The 26,385-nt window shown below is 47.7% G+C and overlaps 11 protein-coding genes across 11 annotated transcripts; 6 read left to right on the top strand and 5 right to left on the bottom strand.

Moving 5' to 3' along the window:
- Positions 1-294: 294 nt before the first annotated feature.
- N7518_006522 (putative AMP-binding domain protein) lies at positions 295-2,250 on the top strand (the record flags this gene model as incomplete). Its single annotated transcript, XM_057187449.1, has 5 exons — positions 295-432; positions 491-686; positions 743-1,189; positions 1,259-1,888; positions 1,943-2,250. The coding sequence occupies 5 exons, from the start codon at positions 295-297 to the stop codon at positions 2,248-2,250; spliced, it is 1,719 nt and encodes a 572-aa protein (XP_057039152.1).
- Positions 2,251-2,966: 716 nt separating this feature from the next.
- N7518_006521 (putative ubiquitin ligase complex F-box protein GRR1) lies at positions 2,967-4,915 on the top strand (the record flags this gene model as incomplete). The annotated part of the gene is made up of 3 exons (XM_057187448.1): positions 2,967-3,773; positions 3,825-4,490; positions 4,568-4,915. The coding sequence occupies 3 exons, from the start codon at positions 2,967-2,969 to the stop codon at positions 4,913-4,915; spliced, it is 1,821 nt and encodes a 606-aa protein (XP_057039151.1).
- A 468-nt stretch (positions 4,916-5,383) lies between these two features.
- N7518_006520 (M28 family metallopeptidase) lies at positions 5,384-8,347 on the top strand (the record flags this gene model as incomplete). The annotated part of the gene is made up of 1 exon (XM_057187447.1): positions 5,384-8,347. One exon carries the CDS (start codon positions 5,384-5,386, stop codon positions 8,345-8,347), a length of 2,964 nt encoding a protein of 987 aa, XP_057039150.1.
- Positions 8,348-9,327: 980 nt separating this feature from the next.
- On the bottom strand, positions 9,328-10,425 carry N7518_006519 (uncharacterized protein; the record flags this gene model as incomplete). Its single annotated transcript, XM_057187446.1, has 1 exon — positions 9,328-10,425. The coding sequence occupies one exon, from the start codon at positions 10,423-10,425 to the stop codon at positions 9,328-9,330; it is 1,098 nt and encodes a 365-aa protein (XP_057039149.1).
- A 1,023-nt stretch (positions 10,426-11,448) lies between these two features.
- On the top strand, positions 11,449-12,178 carry N7518_006518 (uncharacterized protein; the record flags this gene model as incomplete). The annotated part of the gene is made up of 2 exons (XM_057187445.1): positions 11,449-11,754; positions 12,044-12,178. The coding sequence occupies 2 exons, from the start codon at positions 11,449-11,451 to the stop codon at positions 12,176-12,178; spliced, it is 441 nt and encodes a 146-aa protein (XP_057039148.1).
- Positions 12,179-13,159: 981 nt separating this feature from the next.
- N7518_006517 (SGNH/GDSL hydrolase family protein) lies at positions 13,160-13,924 on the bottom strand (the record flags this gene model as incomplete). The annotated part of the gene is made up of 1 exon (XM_057187444.1): positions 13,160-13,924. The coding sequence occupies one exon, from the start codon at positions 13,922-13,924 to the stop codon at positions 13,160-13,162; it is 765 nt and encodes a 254-aa protein (XP_057039147.1).
- Positions 13,925-14,225: 301 nt separating this feature from the next.
- N7518_006516 (uncharacterized protein) lies at positions 14,226-16,026 on the bottom strand (the record flags this gene model as incomplete). The annotated part of the gene is made up of 4 exons (XM_057187443.1): positions 14,226-14,419; positions 14,478-15,052; positions 15,140-15,339; positions 15,391-16,026. The coding sequence occupies 4 exons, from the start codon at positions 16,024-16,026 to the stop codon at positions 14,226-14,228; spliced, it is 1,605 nt and encodes a 534-aa protein (XP_057039146.1).
- Positions 16,027-17,531: 1,505 nt separating this feature from the next.
- Positions 17,532-19,514, top strand: N7518_006515 (Zn(II)2Cys6 transcription factor; the record flags this gene model as incomplete). Its single annotated transcript, XM_057187442.1, has 2 exons — positions 17,532-17,636; positions 17,727-19,514. The coding sequence occupies 2 exons, from the start codon at positions 17,532-17,534 to the stop codon at positions 19,512-19,514; spliced, it is 1,893 nt and encodes a 630-aa protein (XP_057039145.1).
- A 242-nt stretch (positions 19,515-19,756) lies between these two features.
- N7518_006514 (fumarylacetoacetate hydrolase family protein) lies at positions 19,757-20,927 on the bottom strand (the record flags this gene model as incomplete). The annotated part of the gene is made up of 6 exons (XM_057187441.1): positions 19,757-19,915; positions 19,968-20,129; positions 20,183-20,423; positions 20,470-20,686; positions 20,739-20,817; positions 20,871-20,927. 6 exons carry the CDS (start codon positions 20,925-20,927, stop codon positions 19,757-19,759), a joined length of 915 nt encoding a protein of 304 aa, XP_057039144.1.
- A 592-nt stretch (positions 20,928-21,519) lies between these two features.
- N7518_006513 (uncharacterized protein) lies at positions 21,520-23,383 on the top strand (the record flags this gene model as incomplete). The annotated part of the gene is made up of 8 exons (XM_057187440.1): positions 21,520-21,698; positions 21,750-21,774; positions 21,830-21,863; positions 21,913-22,117; positions 22,178-22,282; positions 22,347-22,913; positions 22,967-23,084; positions 23,150-23,383. 8 exons carry the CDS (start codon positions 21,520-21,522, stop codon positions 23,381-23,383), a joined length of 1,467 nt encoding a protein of 488 aa, XP_057039143.1.
- A 130-nt stretch (positions 23,384-23,513) lies between these two features.
- On the bottom strand, positions 23,514-25,392 carry N7518_006512 (fungal specific transcription factor domain-containing protein; the record flags this gene model as incomplete). The annotated part of the gene is made up of 2 exons (XM_057187439.1): positions 23,514-25,270; positions 25,344-25,392. The coding sequence occupies 2 exons, from the start codon at positions 25,390-25,392 to the stop codon at positions 23,514-23,516; spliced, it is 1,806 nt and encodes a 601-aa protein (XP_057039142.1).
- Between the last annotated feature and the right edge of the window lie 993 nt (positions 25,393-26,385).

Here is a 26,385-nt window from a genome sequence, read left to right as displayed (position 1 = left end):
GGTCTTGTCCCCACACAACCACAACCGACATAATATGTAATTCATTGAAGCCGAGGGTACAACGTAGATCAAACCATTTCCAAGCCGCTGATACCCGAATAACCCCGCGCATAGCCTAGGTTAGAGCGGTATCCCCGCATTTTCCCCAACTTGGGGTATTCCTGGGGTATTTCATTTCCCGACTCTACGATGTTCCCCGTATAATTCCAATCATTACCTCTTCATTCGTCGATATCACACATAGCTCTTCTGTTTAACAACCCCTTTTTCATAAATCTACACTCACGGTGTAGTATGTCTGGTTCAAAGTCTCGCCTGTCTGGCCTGCTTGGCCATTTCACAGGTTCAACGCCGCCGATTGAACACCGTGTGAATACCCATACGCTATCTCCGACTTTCTTTCTTCCTCGGGCCGCTGCCATTGAACCTAATGTAAGCACTTTTCAGGTGGTACATAGGTAGTACTTCAATCTAACAAAGAGTTGCACAGGCTGAGGCGATTTACCATGTAACCGCCAACAATAAGATCCTTCGCAGGAGCTATGGCGAGGCTGCAGACCGAGCAAGGGGTATGGCATACTACCTCAAGAAACATGGATTCAAGAGAGTGGGGATACTGTGCCCGAATACTCCCGCATTCCTTGAGTCGATTTTCGGAATTGCCGCAGCCGGCGCTGTTAACATCGGTAAGCTAGTGATTAGCTTTTGGGGAGACAGATCAATCAAACTAACACATTTGTAGCTGTCAATTATCGTCTGAAACAAGAAGACATTGCTTATATATTTGATCATGGTGATGCGGAAGTGATCATCGTCGACGAGGAATTTGTTCCACTTCTGGAGCATTATCGATCCCAATACCCTCACATCCATATTATCGTCGATACCGACACTGATGTAACAGAGGGTGAGCTGACAGGTCCCTTCGATGAAGCTGTTTTGGAAGGCCTCAGGCACGATATCGATACAGGTTCTCATGGCTGGGAAGGACTCGAGAGTCAAGCTGCCGATGAAGATTCGACAATTGCGTTGGCATATACTAGTGGGACTACAGCCCGTCCCAAGGGTGTTGAGTTCACTCATCGAGGCTGTTATCTGGGTACAATGGCAAACATCATTGAAACTGGTCTGAACTACCACGATGGACGTGCCCGTTATCTATGGACGCTACCCATGTTTCATGCTATGGGTTCGTGGATCATCTTCATTTGAGTGACGAAATGGATCTAAATAACTAACATTTTATTTATACATATAGGCTGGACGTTCCCATGGGCGGTGACGGCCGTTCGAGGAACCCATTATTGCCTACGCAAGATAGACTACCCCGAAATCTGGAGGTTGCTGAAAGAGGAACGTATCACCCATTTCAATGCTGCACCGACTGTGAACACCTTGCTCTGCAACGCGAAAGAAGCAGAGAAACTGCCCGAGCCTGTCCACGTCACGGTGGCAGCAAGCCCACCTACGCCTCTTCTCTTCGAACAAATGACCGACCTTAACTTACATCCGGTACATGTTTATGGAATGACGGAGACATACGGCCCAATCACAAAGGGCTACCATTTGCCAGAATGGAACGAGCTTGCTCTCAAGGAGAAATACCAGAAGATGGCCCGCCAAGGCCATGGCTTCATTACAAGCCTTCCAGGTCGGGTCATCAAGACTGAAGTGCCCGAAGGGACCATCATTGATGTTCGCAAGGATGGCAAGGAAATTGGCGAGATTGTTTTTGTTGGAAATATCTGTGCCCGAGGATACTACAAGGACCCGAAGGCAACTCGGAAATTATTCGCAGGTGGTGTTTTGCACTCCGGAGACTTAGCTGTCTGGCATCCCGATGGTGCGATTCAGATTCTCGATCGTGCGAAGGATATCATCATTAGTGGTATGTGTGGCGAGCGGACAATTGCCATGAAACTAGATTGCTAACAATGAGTAGGCGGCGAAAACATCTCCTCCGTTGCACTTGAGTCTATGCTAGTCATGCATCCTGACATTTTGGAGGCTGGTGTTGTTTCTGTTCCTGACTCCCACTGGGGCGAACGACCTAAAGCCTTTGTTACAGTAAAGGAAGGCAAGCACATGAAAGGCTCAGAGTTGATTGAATGGGCTCGAAATAGTAGCGGAATCAGCAAGTTCATGATTCCTCGAGAAGTGGAAGTGGTTACTGAACTACCTAAGACCAGTACTGGCAAAATCCGGAAGAACGTCTTGCGTGACTGGGTGAAGGGTGCGAGAGAAGTTTAGACAAAGATTACTACTTGGATGAATATATTTATAAGTAGATTATTAGATCACTTTGAATACATGTGGGAAAAGTTCTGGAAGAAAGTAGGGCTTCCTCTACATCCTAATGAGGTCAGATGTCCGGTATTCCCGCATTGAGTAAACCGATCGTAGATCAAGCACGAGGTCACATCAAGCGACCTTGAATACTTCTAATATTAACTAGCTCAATAAGCCACTCTAATCCTTATAAAGAGTCTACATGCAAGTTTCATAACCAAAAGGGATATACTACGACCCCATATCCCATCTTATCGAGCGATAAGCAGTGCTTGGCACTGACTCCACAGCACTGTGAAACCCGGCCCAATTGCCTCATCCCCCCTCCATCGCCGCTTTTATCCCTTCACATTTACTTGCATTGATTTTCCTGGTTACGCATTTGCATCTTACCAAAGGGGTGCATGGGGCCATGATCTAGCTTGCCTCAACTTCATTCTGAACGATCTGCACTTGTCCACCTCCCCTTGCCATCCAAATACGCGCCGCGAAACCACGCTTACATCCCTCGTGCACCCACCTTACTGCAGATATTTCCCGAAAATTACATTCATCTACCAGTCTTCAGACGAAACAAAGTCTTAGGACCGTTGACTGAACAAAGACTGGCTGCATCTGTGGACCGGACTTGCCAGTTCCAGTCTCACATGCACTGTCCATGCAAAGTTCCCTGAGTTATGAGATTTCAACCTTACCGACACCCAAAAAACATATTGAAGCGAACCTCAAAAAGCGAATCTACACCGACTAAGATGCACCGACTACGAGAAGACGGTCGGTGCTCGAGTGCAGCCCCTTCCGAAACGTCTGGATCGACGTCACCCGAACGTGTCGCCGATGATGACACCGATTTCTTCATGGCCCAGGCCAACGACTCGCAATCCTCCATCGGTGTCGCCAATTTCCGCGATTCTCGTTTGTCAAGTGAAACATCCCAGCCACTGCCGCCGATCGGTCGCCTCCCACCCGAGATTCTGATCGCGATTTTCTCGAAATTGGTTGCGCCCTTAGATATGCTAAATTCCATGCTGGTGTGTCGCGGATGGGCTGCAAACTCTGTAGGGATACTGTGGCACCGACCGACTTGCAACACCTGGAGCAATGTGAGAAGCGTGACTACGTCGTTGGGAAAACTGGACAGTCTTTTCAACTACGCAGACCTTATCAAGAGACTGAATCTGTCTGCTCTGTCCGATGATGTTAGCGATGGAACTATCGTCTCCTTCAATCAGTGCAAGCGCATTGAGCGGCTGACTTTGACAAGCTGCAAGAACTTGACGGATAAGGGTGTGTCGGACTTGGTGGAAGGGAACCGACATTTGCAGGCGCTGGATGTTTCAGAATTGCGACACCTTACAGACCACACGCTCGCCACGGTGTCCAGAGACTGTCCCCGTCTGCAAGGCCTGAACATCACGGGATGTTCAAAAGTCACCGACGACGCTTTGCTTGTTGTATCGCAAAAGTGTCGTCAAATCAAAAGGGTATGATTATATTTGGGATCTTTGGTGGAATGCAAGCGCTAATTGTAATAGTTGAAACTCAACGGGGTTTCCAATGTATCAGATCGGGCAATTCAGTCCTTTGCCGAGAACTGCCCGTCTATACTGGAAATCGACTTGCATGATTGCAAACTTGTCACTAGCTTATCAGTGACCCCGTTGCTCACAACACTCCGGTATCTCCGAGAACTGCGGCTTGCACAATGCACCGAAATCGACGACAGTGCGTTCATGTCGCTACCTCCTCAAATGACCTTTGACAGTCTTCGCATCCTCGATCTCACCGCATGCGAGAACGTCAGGGATGACTCGGTTGAGCGAATCGTGCGTGCAGCTCCTCGTTTGCGGAATCTCGTACTGGCCAAATGCCGATTTATCACAGATCGATCTGTGATGGCTATTTGCAGGCTAGGAAAAAACCTTCACTATGTGCACCTGGGCCACTGTTCGAACATCTCCGACTCGGCCGTGATAAACCTGGTCAAGTCCTGCAACCGCATTCGATACATCGACCTGGCCTGCTGCAACCTCCTCACAGACCTTAGTGTGCAGCAATTGGCAACCTTGCCGAAGCTCCGCAGAATCGGGCTCGTCAAATGTCAGGCCATCACTGATCAGAGTATTTTAGCGTTGGCACGGCCCAAGATGGGCCATCATCCTTCCGTTAGCAGTCTAGAGCGTGTTCACCTGAGTTATTGCGTTCAGTTGAGAATGAAGGCAAGTCTTGGTCGAAGGCCCTGATGTACACGACATGCAATACTGACATTACGGCTTAGGGTATTCACGCTTTGCTGAATAGCTGCCCACGTCTGACCCATTTGAGTTTGACCGGCGTCCAAGAGTTCTTGCGAGAAAACCTCACTGCATTCTGCCGGGAAGCCCCCCCAGAGTTCACGCAACAACAACGGGACGTCTTCTGTGTGTTCAGCGGTGATGGTGTCAATCGACTCCGGGATTACCTGAATCAAAGCGAACCACAATTCCAAGAAGAAGCCGAAGCCACGATGTACGATGACGACGAAGAACTGGATGAAGATGAAGGCCAAATGACTGGGCTGATGAACGCAACCGTTATCAACGACGGAGATGATGATTATATCGACGTTGGGACTTTGAATACTTGATACGATACCCCTTTCTTTGCAGTCGAAAATAAGCCCAGGCCCTAGGCTCTCGCATTTCATTTCTTCCTTTTATTCAATTCCCTGTCTTCTTTCATCCATGATCTTTAGCTAGATCAAAGAGGCAGACATATCTCTACCCATATGAGCAAAGACCACCTTATCCTTCATTCTGTGTTATTGCGGGAAATGCATTAGTACGCTAGCGGTTACGGACTTGGGTTATTTTTTCGTCAATGTGTAATCGCATAGAATTTAGCCAATTCTCTTTCTTTCACTCATTTCCCAGATCAATGACTGCAGTTGTTGTTAGTAGCACGACTTGTGCAGCGGATCTGCACATGTACATAAACGGATGTATGAGCTAGTTATGTAAAGTAATGACGGTACCACCCCCGCGTTTGCCTTAAATTCGACTCCAACTTCAACCTCCACTCCACCCATTCATTCTCAGCTTGAACAGCACAGGGTATGGCTACCCAGAAGGCCAGAAATCCTCTGGCATTTACGCCGTGGCCGGTAACAATCATCACCACGGTCGTATACCTCGCCTTGATTATCCCATTGCTGGTGATCCACCACATTGTCCCGCCCGCGCCCCAAACAAGCCCCAACGGCCTCAACCTCACAGAGGCATGGCAAGATCTCCAAAGCCTGACAACAGGCTTTCATCCCTACAATTCGCACCAGAATGACGTGGTCCGCTCGTGGTTGCTCGAACGCATCGACGCGATCAAGCAGTCCGCCCCATCCACCGAGGAATACCGCGACGCGAAGGAAGAGAAGCCCGATGTTTTTGTTTTCGACGATCTGGTATCTAACCTGACTTTCATCGATAAAAGCGTCGGTGTTTACTTTGAAGGCACCAATATCTTGGTCTACATTCGCGGCTCGGAAGATAGTAAGCAGAATTGGTGGGAGACTCCCGGACGAGTGCCCGTTGGCAAGGGAGGAGTACTTGTCAACGCGCACTACGATAGCGTTTCGACCGGGTACGGAGCGACAGACGATGGAGTTGGTGTCGTAACGTGCCTGCAGCTGGTGAAATACTTCCTGACACCGGGCCATGCGCCGCGTCGCGGATTGGTGGTTCTTTTCAACAATGGCGAGGAGGACTATCTGAATGGTGCACGCGCGTATAGCCAGCATCCGATGGCGCTATTTGCGCACACATTCCTGAACCTGGAAGGTGCGGGTGCTGGAGGTCGTGCTACATTATTCCGTAGCTCGGATACGGAGGTCACCCAGGCGTATGCGAAATCACAGCACCCATTCGGCTCGGTGTTGAGTGCCAACGGGTTCGAAAAGGGTCTTATTAGCAGCCAGACGGATTACGTTGTTCTGGAGGGTATCTTGGGCCTGCGCGGTCTGGATGTCGCTTTCTTTGAACCTAGAGCTCGTTATCATACCGATCAGGATGATGCCCGACACACTAATATTGACTCGCTTTGGCACATGCTCTCTACTGCTGTTGCTACGACGGAGGAGCTTGTGTCTGACGCTACTGATCGATTCGACGGACATCTCCGCGACGATGGAAATGTGCCTAGCGGCTCAGGTACCCGGGCTGTTTGGTTCGATCTGTTTGGGAGTGCCTTTGCCGTCTTCCGTCTGCACACACTCTTTGCGTTGTCTGTCACTCTACTGATTGTGGCGCCGTTGACATTGCTTGTCACCAGTATCATTCTTTCAAGGGCTGATAAGATGTATCTCTTCCGCTCATCGGTGTATTCCGAGATCAACGACGACAATATCCCGTTGCGTGGTTTGCGTGGTTTCTTCCGGTTCCCTTTTTTGCTCTTAATTCCTACAGCGGTGACTGTCAGCTTGGCTTATATGGTTACAAAAGTCAACCCATTTATTGCTCATAGCAGCTCATACGCCGTATGGAGTATGATGATCTCAGCTTGGGTATTCTTAGCTTGGTTTGTATCTCGCATCGCAGACTTTGCACGCCCGTCAGCCTTTCATCGAGTCTATACCTGGACTTGGATGTTTGTTCTTACCTGGTCTCTCATGGTAGTTGGCACTGTTTATGAGCACGAGGAAGGGCTCGCTGGTGGCTATTTCATGTTCTTTTACTTTGCCGGTACCTTCTTGGCTACATGGATCTCCTATTTGGAGTTGTTCTCTCTGCCAACCAAGTCAGAATACGCTGCTAGATTATTTGAATCACGACGGCCTAGTACCCAGGGCAGCCGGCTTGCTACGTCGGGCGATGAGGACCAGGACGACGATACCGAAGAGGACTTGAATGAGTCAACATCGCTCTTGCATGGCCGGCACCGTCCCACTTTTGCCAACTACGTCCGCGTTGGGGTGGACCGCGAATCTCATGAACAGGACGAAGAGGATGAAGAGAAAGATCCAAACGTGTATGAGGACGAGCAGGGGTGGAGTGGCGTGTTGCCGCGATGGACGTGGCTGTTACAGCTGCTTATCACAGCTCCCGTGATTCTCATGCTGATCGTGCCGCTGGCTCTTCTGATTACCAGCGCCCTCAGCCAAACTGGTCAGGATGGTAACCCCCAGCTGATTGTTTATCTCTTTATTTCCAGTCTTACCGTACTCCTATTTGCACCTATTCTGCCATTTATCCACCGCTACACATATCACCTGCCTATCTTCCTACTCTTTGTTTTCATCGGAACCTTGATCTACAACCTTGTCGCCTTCCCGTTCGCAGACTCCAATCGCCTAAAGCTGTTCTTCCTGCAGGAGGTCGACCTCGACAATGGGATCTCTACTGCTTCGCTGACTGGCATGCCTCCATTTGTCAAGGAAGTTACCTACGGGCTCCCCAGCGCAGCAGGCCAAAATGAGGCCTGTGATTGGATTTTCCGAGGCAAAAACCGAGTCCAGCGATGCTCCTGGAATGCACCAGTACCACATGTTGTCCCCAGTCCTGAATCTCTATCCCTTTCAAACGAGGGTGTCGACTCTCTACTTGAGGCCTTCGAGCTGTCGCCGGACTGGATTTCCTTCAACATTTCCCACCCTCAATCGGACAGTTCATCTGTTCGCTTTGAAGTATCAGGCCAAAACACGCGTAACTGCCGTATCAACATGGACGGTAATTATATCACAGACTTTAGTGTGGTTGGCTCCTCCGCTCCAGACCATCGCTTCATAAACCCATCCCCAGATGGTCTGAGCCGGATCCAACTGTGGAGTCGTACATGGGACAACAAGTGGACCGTTGATGTCGATTTCTCAGAGCATGACTCGTCCGAGGCCGATGGCAATTCCTCTATCACGGGCCGTATTACATGCCTATGGAGCGACAATAACCGAATCGGCCTCATCCCCGCTCTCGACGAGGTGAGACAGTTCAGTCCGGCGTGGGTAGCTGTGACCAAGTTTTCTGATGGGTTGATTGAGGGATCTCGAGCATTCGAGATCAAGCGTTCGAGCCTTGGGACTTTGAGGTCTTGAGTCTTGGTGGTAGGAAAAACCTGGTCTCTAGCTCCTTTTTCTATGTACGATTTATGAGCTGTTTCGTTTCCATCCATCTTTTGAATTGTGTTGTGCGTGTATCATTGTATCGACGGGCATTTGTTGATTTATATTGCGGCTGAGACATATAACATATTGACTAGATTCTCCAAGTGCATGTGCTTGCTTAGGCGGTCTCTGACTTTGATAGTCTAATCCATTTGACTTATGATGATATTAGGGAAGGCCATAGGGCCCTTAGAGTCAAGGAGCGTTCAATTAAGAATATCCAACCTTGGAACACCGGCAATTTAAAGCTCAAGCTATAACCATCCGAGCTCTGGAACTATCCGGAGTAATTAAGCTTATCGGCGCTAAAGTTCTTTCTATCTATGGAAATCCATCCCCGGGAGTTTTAGACTATAATATTTAGCAGGTTCCAAATTGAAGATATCATTAGGAATCTGTATGCAGCTATATGAAACTGTTAACATATACATACTCGGAAAGCCTGCCATATTAGCTTATAGCCCGCCCCAATTCAAAATATTGTTTGCAAGAATACCCAGAGTAATATGGAAGCCACGACCGAAGAGCGATATAAATCCACACAGAACCGAAGGTGGCCTTTATATTCGAAAGAGAGAATGAGGGTTCAATCGACATAACTACAGGGAATCGTTTTATATACAAATAAAGATGAATACACATCTACACTCTCTAAGTTGCGTATTTGTGGATTCCCCATTAAGGAAGTTACTGGCTCTGCGGCACAGCAACTCTGGGTGAATCCTGGAGCTGGGCGCGAGGCCCGATATTTGAATCAGGAAAGTTTGAGTTTCCTCAGAGTTGTCGAGGGTGAGACCAGTTTGAAGACTGATCCATGTGTGATTTTCACGGAGAATGAAGATCGTATCTCATAAACCGCGATTCATAAAGTAAAAGGAAGGCGGAGGATATTGCCGTGACGGGATTTATTTTCACCCCGGTTTCTCGAGCAGTCCGCGACGACTTTGGTGACGCGGATAATGGCAGAGAGAATTGGTAAAGTCGATCGGGAGGTGATCCACATGATAAGCGCGGGCTTCATTGCTCCACGAGCCGGAATTGGTTCGTATGCGTTCGGCCGGTGAATGTTCGAACAAGGCGATAGAAATGTCATCAGCTTCCATCCGGGAAGGCCTGCGTTGAACGACACCAGGGACGGCACGGGTCACATCGGAGGTTACACGGCTTGCATCGACAAAATCGGGGAGTTCGCTTGGCGCAGAGAACGATTCGGGTTTCCAGACGTGATTGTGTACCAAGTGAATGAGTTTACCAAGGACGGCAAATTCAAGCTTTAACTTGATGCTGTATATAGCTCCTTTGAGCATGGTTTCCATGATGTAGAAGTCCAAGTACTCGGCGACGAGCAGGCCCAAGTCCAAAATGATGATGATGAAGTTGATGACCAGTAGTTGGTACTGAATCTTGCGCTTGGTACGGTCCGGGTCTAGGCGTAGCATGCGTACCGTTTCCCAGATATATAGCCCTGAAATGATGAATTCCTGCAGGCAAAAGCCTGTCATTTGGATCTTTTCCATTATATTGTAGCCTTTCGTCCACGAGCCCAGGGTGGCGTCGCTAGCCATGTTGGTACCGTAGGTGAGGACCGTAGTGGGAAGATGGAGGATGATTGCGTTGATCACGATCATGGTCAACACGCGACGCAGGACTCGCTGGTTTGATAGGACTAAGTGTAGGCGCGAGTACAGGACAACAGACTGGCCGGTGACCATGGACCACCATCCAATTGTGAGCAAAGTGACAGGGAGCCATGGAAGATGCTCGGTGATTTTGAAAAATTTGAGCATGAAGCCCAGCGAGTAAGGAAGTAGACCAGCGGAGGAGGAAATAAATAAACTCCAAAAGTAGAGTCCTCGATATTCTGCGAAGGTGACAAAGAGGAGGATCATTAGCTCGAAAGCATTGTACCAAGTGATACCAGCAAGAGTTGCGATGGCGATCTGCATGCCTAGGGAGGTGCCCTGGTAGTGACCGCTGATGCCATCCCCGGCGGCGGTGAAATCGCCCATGGCGTTGAGTCAGTATTAGGAGAATAGCATGGCGTGTCTCGTAGGTGTAAGTGGATGCGGGTGAGGTGGGATATAGGAGAATCTAAGGGGGGGGGGGGAACTTGGGGGAGACCCAGCCCTGAAAAAGAAATGAAAGAAATAAAGAAAAAATACTAAAAAAGGACAAAGAAGCAAAGGAAATGAAGCTGGGGCCGTATATTGCATGCGGTACCCCGGACTTGTGCAGTCCCCGTGTAGAAGTAACGTATGATATGAAATCATAATAGAAAGTATGTGGGTGTATGTATGCTGTATGTGGTAATAGTAGTGAGAGATCAAAAAAGCAAAAAGATTCGCTTCCCAGCCCGCGACTTCATGATTGGAGCTCTCTTTTTCTCTCGCCAGATCTCTCCAGATCTCACGAGTAGCCATATTGTGTGACCTGTCAAGTTGTGGTCTCCAGGTTCCACAATCTGACGAACTTATTTCAACGTCTCAACGTCTTACCTTAAACCTCCCAGATGAGGTTCAGGGGCAAGTTATTGAAAGTATCTCGGTAAAAAGCCACGGCTAAATGGTAAGCAACCCGCTTGCCGAACATTTCTAGCCTCACAGCCAGGATCATAGCCCGCTTCATTGCGCCACGGAGAAAAACTTGTTTACTAGCGGCATAGGTGCCTTTTTCCATCCGGTGAATTAGAGGGCCTTGCGTCCTTGCATCCTTTGTTCCAGGTCGCATATGACAGCGCGGACCTCGTATTTGAACTTGAAAAAGACAGGCCAGAACATACCGCTGCAACGTGGAGAGAATATCACCTCCCTGATTTGGCCAAGCGTTGTCCTGGAAGCGAGGCTGATGTCATCGGGAACTGGCGCGTGATCTGCTTACTAACATAGCCCTAGCCCCGGTCATTTGTATGAAAGACATGGGCCCCTGTTACGAACATGACGAATCAGAATTGATTTCTCCTCATTCATGATACCTCGTCCAATGATGCTCTTCGCTAAACCCAAACAACCAGCTCCTTGATTTTCTGATTACCGATGGGCAGCCTCTCTCAACTCTCGCGTAACCGAGACATCGGGACAAACCCGCGCCAGGAAGTTCTCGTAATTCATAATCTCATCATTGACAGCATTAAAGATCTGAACCCAAAGGCCATCCCGAGATCGGGAGCCCAGCCATGCGGCGCACATTTCTCGGGATCTTCAACGTATGATCGGAAGTTGGAACATGGCCTGTCTATGCTCTTCCGGGGCCACAATGCGGCCAATGCGCAGGATATAGATGTCGCTTCCATACCGGCGCGCGAACCCACGCGCAATGTTCTCACCGCACACCTTCGGGGGGTATGTGTCCATCGGGTTTGCGTCGACGGTTTCTTTGGCTGGGAAAGAGGATAATCTACGGCTCTCACTGCATAACTCACACTGTAGACAGTGGTAGAGCTAGCGATGATGATCTTTTTTATGCCAAGGCGCCAAGCGCCTTCAATTATGTTGTACCTTGCCGAGACGTTGCTGCGGAAGGTTTCTTCGTCTGGAACGATTATGTTACGAGAATATCCGGCCCGCGGAATGGCTCTGTTAAGTGGAAATGAGATCCCAGTCCGCTGTATACTTGTCCAATATTTGTCAGGTCTACACGCAAGGTGTACACTTGCTCCTCCAGCTCGACGGAAAGAGGAACGGTGTCGAGGTTCCGGATATAATAGCCTTGTTCAAGGGTTGGTCTGATGATGCGGGCATAGACTACCAAGACACCTCTATATGAATCGAGGTAAATCATAGATGGTGAATTGATCAGTGGCAGTCAATACACTCTAATTTGAAATAAAATTCGCAGATGCGTTTGAAGACTGACTGTTTCGCTTTTGCCGTGGACCCGGAAGATGACATCCCGAGGGTTTCGGCCCGACAGAGAACGAAAGCTTCCAGATGTAATTCAAGTAGGACTTGAGCGATCGACAATAAAGACGTTGTGTATAGAATAGTACTGTATATTATGTCTTTCTTTCTTCTAGGCAAAACGCATAGCATAACGTAGGCCATATTGACAAAAGAAACCATCAAATTCACGTTATACATGACACAAGACAGCAAGGGCAACGCTCGCATTGACCGCTTGGGTTTGTTAGCGCTACTGGTTGCTTACTCGGCTAGCTCGACCGTCATTCGAGGCAAATATCGTCCTATTGGTTATGTTTTTGTCTGCTATACGGCGACAAGTGCCGCGTATGCACGGCCTTGACCGACAGTCGACAAATATGCACATCGTATGTTTGCATTCTGCCTGATTGCAAACGAAAATTCGATGCTACAAGCGTATCAGTCGTGCAAGCGTCCTTGTTCTTTTCCGGGGATCTTTATAAGGGTTAAAGTGAGTAGCAAGGGCCAATATTGATTGTCTATAAGAAGGCTTGAGTTACCAGAGGACTGAGAAGAAGCTCTCGGCGTTCCCGTCTTACCCCAAATGCGGGGTTACGCCAGATCACACGTAAGACCCTTGCAGGATTCTGATTGGTAGCTTTCACCTGGTTAGGAGCCCCAATACACCTACCGGGTCATGATTATGGAGGTGTGAAAGCTGATTATATGTCTCATTTGTGTGATGAAAAAGCAAGGTTTGACGTGGTCTTAACGAAGAAATAGTATTATTATGTGGTAATGGGCGATCTGAGCATGATATAATCGGGTGATCACGATGATGGTACTAGCTCACACATGCTCTAATCTGCTTGATTAACGAGTACATTCACAACAATGCTTTGGATAATGTGCTCTTGCGGATAGTCTCAGCTAGTATACCCGCTACGGCCTTCATCCCATCAAGATTCGGATGGAGAAGCGGCCCCGATGCAAACCCTCCAACCCAGGGTTCTTTGCTACCAAGTGCATGTTCCTGACTGAGTTGGTGAATTGGGACTGTCTCACACCAATCAGTTCGACCTTCCACAGCGACAGAATATGCATGTTGTAGAACAGACGCAACACCGCGGTAATGCTGAATTCTCTCCTGGGTCAGCGGGATATCCCGACCAGCTTGAGTGCCAGGCCCCAAGACAGCAAGATATTCAACAAGGAAAATTCGAGCCCTCGGGGCCCGTTTGTGTATCTCATCAACGACCCCCGCTAGTCGTTCTGCCAATTCGCTGGGCGATAGTGACGCGGACGATTGGAGCTCGGCATCGCAAGCATCGGCGATCATGCCGCCAATGTAATTTATGTCGTTTCCTCCAGCGGTCACGGTGACGATATTGGCGTCTTCGGGGAGGTCGGAGACTTGCGGTGGGAAGGTCATGTTGAACGGAGTAGACTGTGGATCGACTGTTATGTTGAGCAACGTTGCACCAGAAACGCTTAGATCAGTGAGATCAGCGTTCAAGTGCTGCGCCAGAAGATGGGGGTAATTCTGTCCTGATCGCAACGCTGCACGTGGTTCGATTTGTGGGGGAATGTCAGGACCAGCAGCAAAGGAGCTACCTAGACTTGCAAGTTTGAGTTTCTTTGGGGGTTCCATAGTCGAATATGTCAGGAAATAGAGGGACAGAGTATTACTTCAACGTTGACTTGAAGTTGGAGAGTAGTTTTGGCAAAAAACCAAGGGAGCGGGAATAAACCTTGGTTGGACCAATATTAGTCAGCCGAAAGCTACGGGGCCGGGGCCGGGTGCCCACCTTAAGGCGCAGGGCCCGGGCCCGGGTCTTCAGGGGTCTGGGCCATCTTTAAAAAAATACATGGACGTTACTCCGTACAATGTGCAGGGAAATAGATTTCGAGTTCAGATTTATGTTGGAGCTTCTTACTCCAAATTTCTTACTTTACAAGTCTGATGAGCGAAACTCATCGTCCATTGTTGGCGGCCCAACATACTTCTCGTACCCCCAAACCCAGTACCATCCAGAAGCAATTAGTATGAATGCAACAAACACCACCGGTGCGTAGTTGACCGTATCGGCAGCGACGGGGATTGAAGAAGGCATGCAAAATAGCGGAATGGCAAGAAGACTCCATGCTAGAACGAATATGCATTAGCGATAGCGAGAAATCGTGCCCACATCGTGCATGCTTACCCAATGTCACAATATTGCAAACCAGCCCGAGTGTGCCAAGATCGAATTGGCCATTCTTTATGTGTCTTCGACCTCCAGCAAGAGACACAACGATTGGGCAAGCATAGCTGACAGTCAAGGTAATAACTCCGACGCCTGTGAATGCATTAAATGCAGTAGTTGACCCGAAGTAGATAAAGCCAAGCAATATCTGAATAACCATGCCAAGTATCATAGCATTGAAAGGTACGCCGTCTCTGTTTACCTGCTTCCACCATCTGGAGCCTGGTATACCTCCATCGCGAGCAAACGCCCAGGTGCTTCGGGAGACGGTCGTAGTACAGCCAATGACACAGAACATCGAGAGCAATATCAATGGTAGGAGAAGCAGGAATGATCCAACTGAACTTCCAACAGCGGACTTGATAATACTCGGAACTGGTTGACCGGATTCGAGAGCTGCTAAAACCTTTGTGTCGGGGAGCACGAAAACCAATGGAATAAGGAAGAGGAACCCGGCGAGGGTATTTAGAATGACCGTTCCAACCATTGCTTTTGGGACTTGTGTTGATGGTTGCTGAACTTCTTCACACATACTTTTGACGCGTCAGATATAGGGTTTTCATAGTAGAAATGAGATGGGAGATAGTCATCTGGGGTGGGAAACAAAACATGTTACATACCAAATCACCATGCCAGTGGAAGAAGTGCTATAAGCTGCCTGTAAAAGTCCGACGCAGAGAGACCAGCCTGCTGGCCAGCCAGATATCGGCTCAAAACTAGTAAAAACATATTTGGCGTCATGTCTACCCTCTTTCGCAACCACAAGAACACATATCACAATAGCCAACACTCCTATAAATGTCACGAATATTGCGAATGTCTAGCTTCTGTATTAGCAAGCGATGTTGTAAGGGTTATGGTTTAGACATACGTCAAGGTAAGGCAGCCATGCATTTCCATATGTCGATATTGCGTTAGCGAGAAATGTGACTGCGATAAATATAAGAAAAACTTGGTACGTTTCCGCTTCGAAGATTCCTACTCCTGGAGAGGATTCGAAAATGTTGATACATGAAATGAGGAATAGAGTACTCCCAAGGTTGACTGCAAGCGTGATGGTGATATTTCCAACAACATATGACCATCCGCAAATCCACGAGGCGATTCTTCGATATGACGGTGGAGATATCATAAAAGTCTGGTAGTAGACCCCTCCAGCAGTTGGATAGACTGAGGTGATTTCGCCAAGTGAAGCAGCCACACATAGCGTAATCAAAGAAATGGCAAGCCATCCCCAGATTATGTTGACAGGGCCTCCCCCAACAAGAGGGTAGGTGAAAGTCGTAGCCAGTCCGTATGGAATTGCTGCGAGCACAAAGGACATGAAGGCCACCTGAAGCGTGGAGCGGTTTCGAATGAGTTCAGGCTCATAGCCCAGGGCTTCTAGTACCCCATTTGCTGACGATTGTTTGCCTTCTTCGATGTTAGGGTATTCCGCAGGTGCATAGGCCTCGGAGCCTTTGCTCTTCGAAGAACGACGCTGGTTGGCAGTAACATCGCCTGCCATGATCGAGGTTTAACAAAATCGGGATGAGGAATGAAAGAGTGAATAATCCTCTAGGATAAAAAGATATAACAAGGGTAAGTTTCAAATAGTCAAATCTTGGGTATAGTTGGATAAAACCTACAGAGGAATTTTCGGACGCAATAAGCATTAGGAATTCGGGCTGTTTATCTCCTATTCTGGTGAGGGGAGGTGCAGATATTCATAAAACTGACCATATTTACGAGTGAGGAGGAAATTCACTCAAACTGTTATCCCATATCTCCCCGGAGCAAGTTCCCAAACACGGTATCCACCGAGTGGAGAAATGGATTTATGCCGAGATGACGTTTAACTGGAGATTCCATCTGGGCACCTATGCAATCCCCTATGACGTGAAGATAAGACGAGCAGTGAGATTGGACCGACAATAGGTACTCAGCTGAAACATCGATGATCCTCTCCTGCTTACCCACCAACACTAGTACGAGATAGGTTAGAGTATTGACGCTTATGCACGGCGGCTACGCTAATCCAAATATGGACTCCATGTGGATCACGAGGTCCTGATGGTCCGGAATCCCCTCTCGAGCCCTATAGGACTGGCATTGTGAGAGATATATGGGTAGCGATTGGTATTGATTGGTTGGAGGCCTAGATAGGTAATTGTAATCAATGGGCAGCTCGGCAGTTGATATTTATAAGAGTATATTGCCAGATATCCGAACTCCCGGGAGGCCATGATCATAACATCAATGACCTTACGGCTAGAGATATCCGGTAAATTTCCCCTCACAATACGGAGAAAGCTAAGATGAGAGAACATGAACTACTCCGCATAGATGATGTCATGATACGGTGCGGAGAGAACTCAACTCAGAAACAGTTGCTATTGACGGAGAGTTGGAACATGGATTCTGTTTTTCCACCAAGAATAGTGAAGGGCTTCTTCCCAAGCGTTTTGTCAGAATATGCCGAGTTTTTTGAAATTTCTATAATATCAACTCCAGCATATGCATATGCACATACACATACCCCTTATATGCAAGTTGTTTCTTAAAGCACTTGTACTTGATATCATTCAAGTTAAAGCTACATATATGACCTGTGGCATACATCTCTCCGGGCCAACTCAGGGGCTGATGACCCGAAGGTCAAGATTCCCCGAATGAGAAATTCCTTGCTGCAAATGCTTGACACGCTGATCAACACGTATGCTATATAGAGAAGGCGCTAGTTCGCATTAAGGGAAGGAAACCGCGTGTTGCTGATCCTTTTTTAGATTAGAGCAAAAGGAAGGTGCGGGGAAATAGTTATCACTTAGGCAACCTCGACAATTCAGCTTCAACCAAATCGGGAGGAATATCAGCAGAGATGAGGCGTTGCTTATCGGCAGGTGATCGGATCTCGGTTCATGCACCGGTCTTCGAATCCTTTGATCGGCTTCTCATCCGATGCCCCGATATCTCAGCCTGATGTTTCCCCCTCTCTCAGCGAAGAACATTCCCAATAACTTTGCTTTGTGTAGAATGGAAAATACAGAGAGATCGACTCCTCCGCAGAAGAAAAGGCAGAATCCCAACCGGTGCCAACCAAAGTCAAAAGGGGGCTGCCAAAGCTGCAAGCAACGGCGAGTAAGTCGAGGTGAAAGATGTTCTTACCAGCACAGTTTATCCTTCACCTACGAAGGCCTCTTGAAATTTCATATAGTAATACTTATCCAGCGCAGATGTGACGAGGCAAAGCCAAGTTGTCAGGAATGTACCAAGCGAGGACACACATGCCCCGGTTACCAAAAGCAGAGCTTGCAGTGGCGATATGTTTTCAAAGGCAGCGAAGAGCCAAAACAACCAGCTGCACCGATTGAGTCTCCCGAAACGGTTGCGACCGAACTTTTCGAAGTGAACAATCCAACACAGGATGAAAGAGACAATCTTCAAAATGGAACCCCGAGTATATGGGATACGACCTGCTCAAACCTCTTTGATCAGCTGCCGGATTTCGATGAGCCAACAGATGCCTGGTTCTACACTGAGCTGCGATCTAATGATACGGGCTTAGCGAATCCTGATGCCGAACTAGATGGGTTGTCGATTTTGCGTCAACGACTGGTCAACACATCCGTCCCCTCTTTTCTCATCCAACTACCAGTAATGTTGGTGCAATATTACTTTCATACAGTCTGTAACCAATGGTCATCTTTTGACTGTCCCCTCAATCCTTTTCGAACTATTGTGAGTCGGCTTTGGAGTCGAAATGCGGCGATTTACTTCGCCATCCAGAGCATGTCAGCTGCCTCGTTGGCCAACGATTTTCCCAACATGCGACCAATTGGAATACAGACGCAACAGCAAGCAATTTCGTGTCTGAATACTAGTGTTCAAAAAAGTTCAGCTCAGGCAAAGGATGATGAGTACTTCCTCGCACTGCTCATGATTGGATCCACCACTGGGTGGCACGATGCTTCTGATTTGGGGCTGCCATATCTGAGAGCGGCCCAAGACCATCTTATGCGACAAGAACGCCAGTGCAAGAATGCAAATTCTGCCCTCGCAAAACAACATCCACTTCTCAAACAGTGCCTCCTTTGGTGGAACTTACTAGCTGCCTTTGTGGCAGAGGAGTCGCCTATTCTAGACGTGGAAAGCCCTATAGAAAACAGCGACACAGATCTTTCAGTCTATCTTGTCGATGGGCAGATCCTACCACATCCGTGGACAGGGTCTTTCAGATACGCATTGAGCCTCTTTTATCGGACTGCGAGAGTAATTCGAGCCGCAAGAACCTCCCACCGCCGAAGACCAGAGGCCTTGGATGCCACCTTGATTGACTTGAGCTCCATGGCCGAGGAACTCGATCTCAGACAGAAAGCCGAACATCTTGAGGACAAAATTCTCTTCACTGGCTTCTCGTTCTATTGTGGGCCTGTCGATATCGGTGATACGAACACGCCCCCGTCTCATTTTCTTACGTTAGCCGAGGCATATCGCTGTACGGCACTATTACAAATTTACCATGTTTTCCCGGACATCCTTGAAGAACGACTACGAAGTAATCAAACCACAGATGGGGAAAGTCCTATCCCGGCCCTCTTTTTGTTGTTGTTTCCAATAGCCACCGAATGGTCGTCGTGTTCGGTGGAAGACACACGACACACCCTGGCATTGCACATTGTATCCCTTTTGGGGCAGCTTCCTTCAACATCTGGAACGAAGGTTCTGCAGCCCGTAGTTTTAGCTTGCATCTCTAGCGATCTTGTTTTCTCGTCTGGGTCTGTTCTGGGCGCCACAGGAAATTCGATTCCCAGTCTGAATACGCTGGACGTTGAAATTGCCCAGGCCAGACGAAAGGTTAAAATGCGGTTGTCTGAACTTATTTTAATCTTACCAAAGCTGCCAATGCAACGGATTGTTAACGTTGTGCACGAGACTTGGGATCGTGCGGACTCTGGTGTAGAAGAGTTCTGGTTGGATGTTATGATGGATTTGAATTTGGAAACAATTATGGGATAGGCACAGCGTTGGTCTAGGATCCTGCTCCCCAGGAAATGTCTTTATCTATTTATCGACACCTTCAGCTTGAATCACTTGGTGAAATATGCCTTCATGAATTGCTACAATTTCGTAGATGAGTCTAATATAATGCTGCCTTTCTTTACAAAATATAAGAAACCATACCCAATTCAAAGTACGTAACACGACGACTTCATTCCTGCAATCACCTTCGGATCAAAAACATATGATTAATGCAATGCTCAATCTCTCACAATCGGGCATATTTGAGTACCTAACCCATGACTTATGCTTATCCGCAGCTCATCTCCAGGCTGGAGGAACTGTGGTGGGCTCTGTGAGATACCAATGCCACACGGCGTTCCGGTGATGATGACGGTCCCGGGTAGTAATGTGTGGCCCTAATACTTGAGTTAGTTATATCTGTGTAAAAGAGATGATGTCATTATGTACCTGAGAAACATAGGACACAATTCCTGGCACGTTGAAGATCATGTCATCGGCGGATTCATTCTGCATGATCTTTCCATTGAGACGGGTCTTCAAGTTCAAGACTGCAGGATTCGGGATTTGTTCTGTAGATACGATACATGGACCGAGTGGGCAAAACCCATCCTGCTAGAGGTTAGTTGTGAACTTCATCTTGGGCATTGACTATATCGACATACCATTCCCTTTGCATAAGACCACTGTGATGTCTTCTCTTGATGCTTGCGGGCTGTCACATCATTGGCGACTGCATAGCCTAGAATATAGTCGACTGCTTCGGAGACCGAAACATTTTTGCATTTTCTGCCGATGACTATCGCCAACTCAACTTCATAGTCCGCTTCATCGTAGCCCACGTTGGAAGGAAGTACAATCGGCTCGCATGCAGATGCAATGCAAGTGCTGGCCTTTAGAAACACACTGCACGGTATCAGCAAGTGTTAAAGGCAAGGGCAGATATACTAACGTTGGCGTGTTTGGAAGAGTCAACTTCATCTCGGCTGCGTGCTCTTTGTAGTTTAAGCCGATGCACCGAACAGCCCCAGCTTCAATTTGCGAAACCGGGGATAGCAGTTCATCAATGGTTTTGATTTCACCCGTGAATAAAGCATCATAATCGAATGCCGAGTTACCAGCCACGACTTTGACTGGGACTTCGGCATTCTTTTCTATAGCCTGACCCACTATGAGTCTGTCAGTATGGGTTGGCCTTTCATGAACTTGAGTATACCATACCATCAATATCCGGATTCACCGGCTCTCCGCCATATATTTTACCATCTTCAGCTCTGAAGCGAACCCATCGCTTCCAAACCTATAGCATATTAGATCACTCCAACATGGTAATGGTCTTGGCAAAGCACTTACTGGATGTTTTGCCGGGGCATCTGTGAACTCCGTCCCATTCATGTTCGAAATTCCCATTTTGAGAGATAGGCGATATAAAAGATTTCTGAATGAGAAAAAGTGCGAGTGTGCTTTGTCTCCTTATCAATGGGCAGTCTTCCATACCTCGCGTCGGGAAATTCATCGGGAAATTGGAAGATAAGATAAATTAGAGTTCACAATTGCCGACGCCAAGACGATAAAACGCGGGGAAATCCCTGTCGATAAAAGATAGCGATTAGCTAATATACCCCTGGGCAAGATTGTAAGCCATGTGGGAAATCATTGAAACGTCGGAGGCAGTTAAAAAAGTGATAGTTCAGGAAAGGTGAGATATACCTAGGTATAGACGCGATTATGGTAAAGTTTTAAGGTTAAAGTGCCCCGATGGGACGAACTAATGCACGAAAAGCCTTGGTCCAGCCCTGGAGCTTATCTCTCGCCATGACACCAAACTTAATTGGTCATGGCCGCCACCTAAAATGTTCGGGAAATTCTTCGTCTTACCTTCGTCGAGTGCTTGAATAAACCGAAGGATTTCCCGATCATTGATAACGCTTGTGACAGCTTCTATATATAAGAACCGATGGGGATGGATTCCGTATACGATCAATCTACATACTCATTCAAGATGAACAAGGAGATGGATATCAAACAAGCTGATCTATCCTCGGATCACGATGTGCAGATGGGCAACTTCGTAGTTGACCCTATCCGAGAGAGAAAGCTGCTATGGAAGCTTGATCTCTGCATTTGTCCTTTGGTGATGCTCATTTTCTTGGTTGCATATCTTGATCGAAGCAACTTGGGGTAAGTTTTTCCTCCACGCAGCAAGGATTCCTATCGCTAACTCCTGGCTAGAAATGCAGCTGTTGCTGGAATGCCGGTAAGGTCGAGTCCACGTTTTGTGAAGCAGTGGGTTACTGACTTAGCTCTTACAGGAAGATCTTGGTTTAGTCGGAAATGAACTAGGAAGTGAGATTACCTTCGTCCAATATTCCAAGCTATATCTAACAATACCCAGATGCCGTGTCTTTGTTCTACGCGACTTACGTCTTCTTTGAGATCCCGTTCTCTATGCTCCTCAAGAAATTACGCCCAAACAGACTCATTTCTGCATTGATCCTTGGCTTTAGTGCATCCATATTGTCTGCTGGATTTATCAAGAATGTCGCCGGGCTTTATATCACCAGACTTTTCCTCGGTGTCTTTGAGAGTGGTCTATTCCCGTGAGACTATCGATTGCCTTGATAAAAATCTGCTTTGGGTGGAAGCTAATTATTGTGCAGTTGCTTGACCGTCCTCTTGACTACCTTTTACAAGCGCGAGGAACAAGCACAGAGAATTTCGTATCTGTTTGTGTCTGCTGCTCTGAGTGGAGGCTTTGGTGGATTGTATGCGCGATTCTCCCTATTCTATCAAACCAATCCGAACAACAATGGCTAACATGAACATTAGACTCGCCTTTGGACTGATTCGCCTAGATGGCGCATGCGGCCTTGAAGGTTGGAGGTGGCTTTTCATTGTGGAGGGCATCATGAGCGCGGTCATTAGCATTGCCACGTTCTTCCTCCTTCCAAACAACTACGAAACTGCCTACTTTTTGAACGAAGAAGAGAAAGAGCTGATGCGCATGCGCATGCAACAGTCAGCACGGTATGCTGATACTGAAGAGTTTGATATCAAGGAAGTTTGGAAGACACTGAAAGACCCCAAGAGCTGGCTCACCTCGTTCAACCAAATCTGTGTCAATATCTGCTCCTTCGGGTTCAGTACCTTTTTGCCTACTATCATCCGAGGGTTTGGGTTTGATTCGGTCAAGACCCAACTGCTCACGGTGCCTGTGTATATCTGGGCCTCCGCGTTTTACCTGGTCATTGCAAATCTCTCCGACCGAGTGCGCATGCGAGCTATCTTCATGGTCCCCCTGTGTCTGGTGACGGCTGTTGGCTATGCCATGCTGCTGGGAGTGGATGTTCATAAACGAGGTGTACTCTATTTTGCGACATATGTGTGTGTTACTGGGTATGTATTTTCCGTTGGAGTATCCGTTGAGCAATTACTAACCTTTCTTCTAGAATCTATGCTGTAGTTGGACTTGGGGTTAGTTGGAACGCCAACAGCCATTCTGGCTATTACAAGCGTGCCATGGGAGTAGGCCTACAGCAGACTATCGGAAATTGCGCCGGTTTGATTGTAAGTGGAATATCATATTAGCGTGCTCGTTTTGTGGCATTGACCTCAAGCTAACATAACTCAAGGCTGGTCAAATCTACAAGTCATCGATAAATGGACGATATGTGGTCGGTCATTCTGTTTCCCTTGCTGCTATATGTCTTGCATTCTGTGGCAATGCTAGCATGTGGGCTTTGCTCCGATATCACAATAAGAAGCGAGACCAATTGTCACCGGAGGAGAGGGAGCGCATTGTCAGCTCGGGATCATACGAGAAGAAAGGCGGGGATTTCCATCCGGATTTCCGCTATATCCTGTGAATGTGTTTTATACTACCGAATATTGAGATCAAGTCATATAATTTCTGAGAGGCTACATCAATCATAAAAACCAAGAATATATATCGACAAATGCTTGTACAACGAAAATGACCCCAAGAAATTCCATATGCTAAGCGTGATATGCAATTTCGGAGATCATTTGCTCCCAGGTTTCAAGATCAGCAGCCTGTGGAAATGCAAAGTTCTGGTCTTCCCAGACTGCAGGCCACATCATATCAGGCGAAGAACCAGGTGGTTGATCGGCCGAGGCGCCCGCTGCAATGGACTCAATGTTCATGGGCGTCGACATCATTGGATTCCTTTCGCGTTCCTGTGCCATAAAGTCTGGCAATACTTCAGGTGGACTCATTGAGGCCTGGTCACCCGGCTGGTCGGTGGCCTTGGCGAGTCCAGTGGTACGGATTATACACAACTCTACCACTTTGACCTCCGCAAGACCAAACTCGTTTAGCCAAACATCCTTCCGTAACCTTTCGCAATATTCCTCAAGATCGTTCAAGATTGCCGCAGTTTGAGGAGCAATAGGCCGCCGCACGGCGATAATGCCCAGGATGAAGGCACTGTTGAACATATTGTGGGTGCCTAGTGTCCATCTCATATTTTCTGATGTTCCGTAGTTCAAAGACTGCAACCGGATCTTCAGATCGGAAGATGCCGAGGAGATGCATGCCTCGTGACTAAGGCTGAAGCGATTGGTCATGGACTCGCGCAGAAGATAAGGTCGGTGCAGAGTGATTCTGGCAAAGTGGAAAGCAGAGTGCAGATAGAGGCGATGCCAAGGTAGAAATGTATGTGACTCATCCAGTGAAAGCTCGGGGTCTTCCACGGCAAAGTAGGACGGGAGTTGCTCTTTCCATGCAACAAGCTTGTTGTCCATCTCAATCACCGTATCGTACGATGCAGAATATAAACCAAAGCATCGGTCTTGGATTTCACCGGCAATTTTACCTAAGCCACTGCCGAGGAGTGTCACTGTGCTCATCGTAGGATAGCTCAATGGACGAGAGGTAGCAAGAGAGGATTCTTCATCAGACATCCCATCCAGCCATATATTATCAGGTGCTTTGATGAGACACATATGATCCGAGATCGCGTATGGTCTGCCGAGAGCGAGGGCAATAGTCTTGTCAAGCAAGTACAGATTGCTCCAAAGGCGTCTTCTAGTTTCAGTGGCTTTTCTCGATAGCCCCCATTTTTCTCCGTCTATATGCATGCCTTGTGCTTGGGCCATGCGCATGGCAAAGCTGATGGTGAGCCAGCTCTCTGCGACTTGTCTGGTGTATAACAGATATCGCGTAACCATCAACCCTGCCCTGACAAGATCTAAGCTCTCGCCGTGAAAGGAGGGTGAGATAACGATCGCTCTCCTAGCAGCCCAGTAGAAACGAAGAGAGGCTTCTTCGCATTCTTTCCGCTTTTCGGGCGAAGAAGTAGTAGGGCTGTCCAAGAGCACGCTAAAAGCGAGAATAATAAACAAAAGAGCGAGCCAGCGAAGATCTACTCCAGCAATTTCGTCGAATCCAAATTTTTGGCCCCAGAACTCCGCAAATTGAGATCTGAAGGTTTCGGGGTGAACTGTGTCGATAACCCAGTTGATCTCGGTCAGGAATTTCTCGATTAGGCGATCCACGGTTACTTTATTCCGCGGTAATAGACCAAGTAAATCCCACACTTGCGAAAAGGGCCCAGAGTCATTCCGAAACGATTGCAAAGAATCCTTGCTAGACAGCAAGCTCATAGGGGGCAGATCGGGGGCTGACTCCTGAATCATGCGGGCTGCCACCTGGTGGCCAAAATATGAATTACCGAAGAAGCTTGGTGCCCCCCGGGCAATATACAACTGCCCCAGTTCTGTGCCCTGGGTATCTGTTATATGGGTTCACTGTTAGCCATGATCTACGTTTTGGAGGCGGGGTTATCCGGTACCTGCAGTGCTCACTCTTTCTGGTGGCATCGCATGGCCCTTTTCCTTCTCTGGCCATTGACATAGTTGAGGAACCCCGCGTTGAATACAACGAGAGCAAGGCAGTTCTCTGTTACATTTTTGCTTCCTGGCGTGACATTGGGAACAGGACGTTGTTTTTCTCCCCCGTTTTACTCTAGGGTGAGAGTCGAGTGCCACATTGTTTCTCTTTCTTCCATCGGGGCTCATTATTATCTCATGATGGAACCCTGAGCGGCGAGTAGTCAGGAGTCGAATTGAAGAGACGTCGGGAGTCGAGGCTGAAGGTCTTGGCATTGGCCTACAGAGTTGCTCGCTACCAGACTTTTATTTCCTACGTTGTATTTATTCCTGCAACAAGAATTAGATCTATAGTTTTGTTTCTTGAATAGTATTTAATGGAAAGGTTACTCCTGAACATGTGTCTTGGGCGTATCCCTAGGAATGCTACATCATGGGCATCTGTAAGAAACAATATGTGGATTCCTTGAGAAAGGAGAGCTAGCAAAGATACTAATATCGTGGCAAACTAGCAAGCCCACCAAGGGCACCGGATTTCACCGGATAGCATTGCACCGGATAGGGATTCAGGGTCTCCATACTAACATAACTAGTGGACTACCTTAATGCCTAGTCTTCTTCCTAAACATCCTCTTAATCTCCGGCGAGTTAACGCGGATAAAGACTAGCGTGTTTTCAATAAGGGGGAAAGAATTGATAAGAGCAAAGTGGTGAAACTGTAACATGAGTGTATATAATGCTCACGGGGGATTAGTATCAATGAATTCTACATACTATGTATCACTCCATACTACTCCTACTGTCTGTATGATTTACTAAACGAAGTATATGGAAAGTAAGGGATGACAGGTACACTTTCCGGGAATAGCCTCAAAAGCACCGTATTTAGCAACCATTTTAATCATATGATGTGTTACAAAGTTATGCATGTGAAAAGTCCATGTGGAAATCGACGATTCCCAGGAGTCTGGGATTTGATTTATCATCCTCTCCGTCAATCCCCTTTAGGTAAATGTAA

The sequence above is a fragment of the Penicillium psychrosexuale genome (assembly GCF_028828465.1).
Source record: "Penicillium psychrosexuale strain IBT 29551 chromosome Unknown utg000004l, whole genome shotgun sequence".
In the NCBI taxonomy this organism is placed as follows: domain Eukaryota; kingdom Fungi; phylum Ascomycota; class Eurotiomycetes; order Eurotiales; family Aspergillaceae; genus Penicillium; species Penicillium psychrosexuale.
The sequence above is the reverse complement of the archived record's forward strand: the minus strand, read 5'-3'. Positions and strand labels throughout refer to the sequence as shown.